At 23.0% G+C, this 4,333-nt stretch overlaps 1 protein-coding gene across 1 annotated transcript; it reads right to left on the bottom strand.

The window, feature by feature from the left end:
• Positions 1-3,407: 3,407 nt before the first annotated feature.
• On the bottom strand, positions 3,408-3,923 carry LOC308128456 (succinate dehydrogenase [ubiquinone] iron-sulfur subunit, mitochondrial-like; the record flags this gene model as incomplete). Its single annotated transcript, XM_080494147.1, is given in 3 exon segments — positions 3,408-3,446; positions 3,453-3,608; positions 3,612-3,923. Coding segments are annotated over 3 exon segments (507 nt in total).
• Between the last annotated feature and the right edge of the window lie 410 nt (positions 3,924-4,333).

Genomic DNA, 4,333 nt, shown 5'->3' with positions numbered 1-4,333 from the left:
GGGATGAAGAAAATTAAATTTAATAATGATATTATTAGTTTTATTTAATATAACAATAAATCAAAATTTCAACGTCCTGAGTAAATATAATTAACATGTTTTGTATTCTGAAGCATTTCTTTTTGTATTTTCTATATAATTTATTAATACTTCTTTTACATTATACTTATTTTCAATAAACTTTATTGATATTTTTTCCTCCATAATTATGATTTTTATTAACTATCCTTAAGTTTTAAAATCAAATTTTATTTTTCCATTTTTAAAAATTATACTTAATAATTTAGTTGTTAAGTTAATTATTCATGATCAACATTATTTAAATTCTGTATCTTGTCTTCTTGTTGTATATAACTATTGAATTATTTTGTGATATTAAAAAACGGTTATTTACTTTATGGTAAATATTAAACTTTATTTATTAATTTTCTTTTAGATTCAATTTCATCAATTAGAGATTGAAGAATTTATTTTTTTTAAATTATTTATTGATCTAAATATTATTTACGATCTAAATATTATTTACTTGATTTATTTTAATATTTTTAAGATAGGATTTATTCCCTTAAGTTAAGATCTTTTTATAAATCCAAAATCCTATTTTGATAATCTTTTAATTATTGCTTATATATAGTACATTAAAAACATTAATTCTTACTATTATGTAATTTTTTATATTTTTATAATCTTTCTTTAAGTAAGATATTCTATTTTTAAAGTTATTATAATTTCTTCTTATTAAGATTATTTTCCTATTTGATAATTTAAACTCTTTTGATAAATTTTAAATGTTTAATGAATTTTTTTTGTATCTGCAAAATATCAATCTGTTAATTTTTCTTTATTTTTATTTATTTTTAAAAATATTCTATTTATTTGGGAAAAGAATTATTTTCCTCTTTTGAAAATTATTTCAACTATTTCATATTTTGTTTTTTTAAATTTGCAATTTATTTCATATTATTATAATGTTCAGAGGAGTTTACATCAATAATTAAGTTACTAAGTCATACTACAAAAATAAAAGTCATTAATTGTTATATTTTAATTAGATCAAAAATATTCAAAAATAAAGGACATGATAATCTTGCATGGGAAATCCTCTAATTGTAAATAGTTATTTAAAGAGCTTAATAACATTAAAATATGTTATAAGTTGCAAATAAATTAATTAAACTCTATACTATAGCATGCTAAATTTTATCTGCTACTTCAGATTGTCGTTATGAGTATTTTAAAAATAAAATTAATGGACTACTTATTAAACCAAAAATTGCTAAATATCTTATTAATGATGTTTCCTATAACTAGAGTAATAAATAACAAAAAATGGTCTAACATTATTTTAAAATACATCTCAGTGAGAATGAACCTATTTATTATAAAATTAAGCAATTGATCAATAAGGATTTAAATGGATTCAATAAAATTAATCATATTATAAAAGAAGAGGTTAATTCGCAAAAAAAGAAAATATAAAAATTGATTTAGAGAAAAAGATTAGGAGAAAAATATATTTAGTAATAGAATTCATAATACAAATAAAATTAAAAAAATAAACTAAATATGTCTAAAAAATTAAAAAATATTTCCATTATGAGATATTATTGATTTTTGACATATATTATTTATTAACTAAATATATTAAATTCACTTTACCTTTTTCTTTCCTTTAAGAGATCGACATTTCTTTTTCTAAATTTAATTCTATCCCATTTAAATAAAATTAAAATGATGGATTTGAATATCTTTAGGCAATCCATTCAAAATCCATTTATGTTTAAGCGCATTAAGAGGATCTATTCTAAATTTAGGATCCCAAATTAAAAGTCCTTTAATAAAATCAATACAATCTAAATCTAACCCTTTAAATACATCTTTCCATAATCTAGTAGCAGGTTTCCTTTTTACTGATTTAAATGGATATTTACATACCATTAGAAATGAATCTGGTGGTTGACCTAATAGTTCAGCAATTGCTTCAATTTGGTCTTGAGATGAATCTCCACTGAATAGAGGATGCCCAATAATCAATTCTGCCAATACACATCCAACACTCCACATATCTATACCATAATCAATATGTCCACCAAGGATTATTTAAGGAGCCCTATAATATCTACTTTGAACATATTAATTAGCTGTGAAATATTCTTACTTTTAAGAAAAGAAGCAACTTGAACCAAAATCTATTATACGAATTCCTGATTTTCCTTACTCTTTTAAAAGAATATTTTATGGTTTGATATCGCAATGAATAACTTCATTTTTCTTTAAAAACAGTAATCCGTTCAATAATTGTATAGCTACTCTCCTGATATATTCAATTGATAGACGATTTGGCCCAATTAGATTTAAAATTGATTTTTTCATAATATCAAATACTATAAACTGATTAAAAATAATACAGCATGATTTAATATTTGAAAGTGCTATTTCATTATGATGAGTCCACTTTCAGCAACCCCTTTTCTAGATTTCATATATTAGAGCATTTTAATTTAGCAATATATACTCTATTATGAATAATTATTATTCTACATTATTTTAATAGCTAGTTGTTTTCCAGTTTTAATTGATTTGCATAAGAAAACAGCTCCGAATGCGCCTTATCCTAATAATTCTAACATTATATATTTATTAGCAATAACATCATCTAGCTCCCAATTTTATAAACTTTTAAATTATTTATTTTTAGTACTTTTTGATTTGAGCATAGGAGTAGCTTTTATTTTTTAATGTTTTTTATTTTTTTGAGTGAAGCTTAATTGAGAATTTCTATTAACTCTTACTGGAGTTTATTATATTTTTACTGGAGATTTACTCTTTGATTGAGTTAATTCTCTTTTCATTGATTGGAATTATTTAGATTGTATTCTTGTACTCTTGAGTAATATTTATCTTTGTGATATTTATGTGTTTGGTGATTTTTTATTGTAAATTATTCTTTTAGGCTTTGGGGAGCATTCATTTCTTGTATTTGATCTGGAAAGAATTAATTTTTGGGTTTGCGAGGGAGATTTATTTTTGATATTTGATTTTATTTTAGGTGTTTTTTTCTTATGCTTCTAATTGCCGAGGAAACTAAATTAAATGGATTTTTTTTAATTCCTTGAATTTTTTGGTGTCAATTATTTTGAATTATGATAGCCCATCTTGAATAGATTTTACTTATAATATTAATACATTCGGAATGATTTTAACGATACTTAATTTTTTTTTGCTCATTTTTATAATAATATAACAGCAAATGAATATTTAAATGTAAAAATTTATAAATGAAATCATCATAAATTCTGAATTTCCTTCTATTGCTGATCTTTGACCAAAACCAATAAATCTTGCAGAGCAGTTCTTGGATCAAGTCCTTTAGGACAAGTGACTGAACACATTCCAATATTTTGACATTAATTAAGTTGCCCCCCTTGCGATAATTTCTCTAATCTTTACTAAGTATACTCATCCCTTGAATCAACTATCCATCGATATGCTTGCATTAACACTGCAGGCCCAAGATAAGAATCAGGATGCCACCAATATGAAGGACAACTTGTAGAGCAACTTGCACAAAGAACACATTCATACAATCCATCTAATTTCTTTCTATCTTATTCACTTTGATAAAATTCTCTTTCTCCTTCTTTTTTAGGAGTTTTTCTCTTTAAAAATGGTTCTATAGATTTATATTGAGTATAAAAATTAGTCATATCAACTACTAAATCCTTAAGAATGAACATATGCCCAAGAGGAGTTATAATAGATGGTTTAGATAAATCTTTATCAATAGCTTTAATACAAGCTAATGAATGTAGTCCATCACAATTCATAGCACATGATCCACAAATACCTTCTCTACAAGATCTTCTTAATGATAAAGATGAGTCCATATTATCTTTAATATGTAATAAAGCATCTAAATACATAGGTGCAATTTTTGATAAGTCTATGTAATAACTAATATATTTAGGTTTATCATTCATATCTTATGGATTGTATCTATAAATAAGGAATCTTTTTTTTCCTTATTTCTCTTTTTCTTATAAGTCTTAATACTATTCAATGTAATTAACATTCATAATCCCTTGAATAGAATTTTTAATGCTACTAAGGAATTGAACACTCTCAGATTTATCTTTTTTAACTGTAGTTCCAAATAACCTAAATGTTTTTAATAATTTCATAATTTAATTATAATTGTTTATTATGCATATAAATGGATCTTAATAAATAGAATCAAAATTTAGAAATCATTCCTGCTAATAAAAATACTTTATAAGCTGCATGAAAATAATTCATAATGACGTTTTCAACATCTTATTATGATATTTTGCCA

Source organism: Lipophrys pholis (genome assembly GCF_963383615.2).
Source record: "Lipophrys pholis genome assembly, contig: SCAFFOLD_372, whole genome shotgun sequence".
Taxonomy (NCBI): domain Eukaryota; kingdom Metazoa; phylum Chordata; class Actinopteri; order Blenniiformes; family Blenniidae; genus Lipophrys; species Lipophrys pholis.
This window is presented reverse-complemented; position numbering and strand designations above follow the sequence as displayed.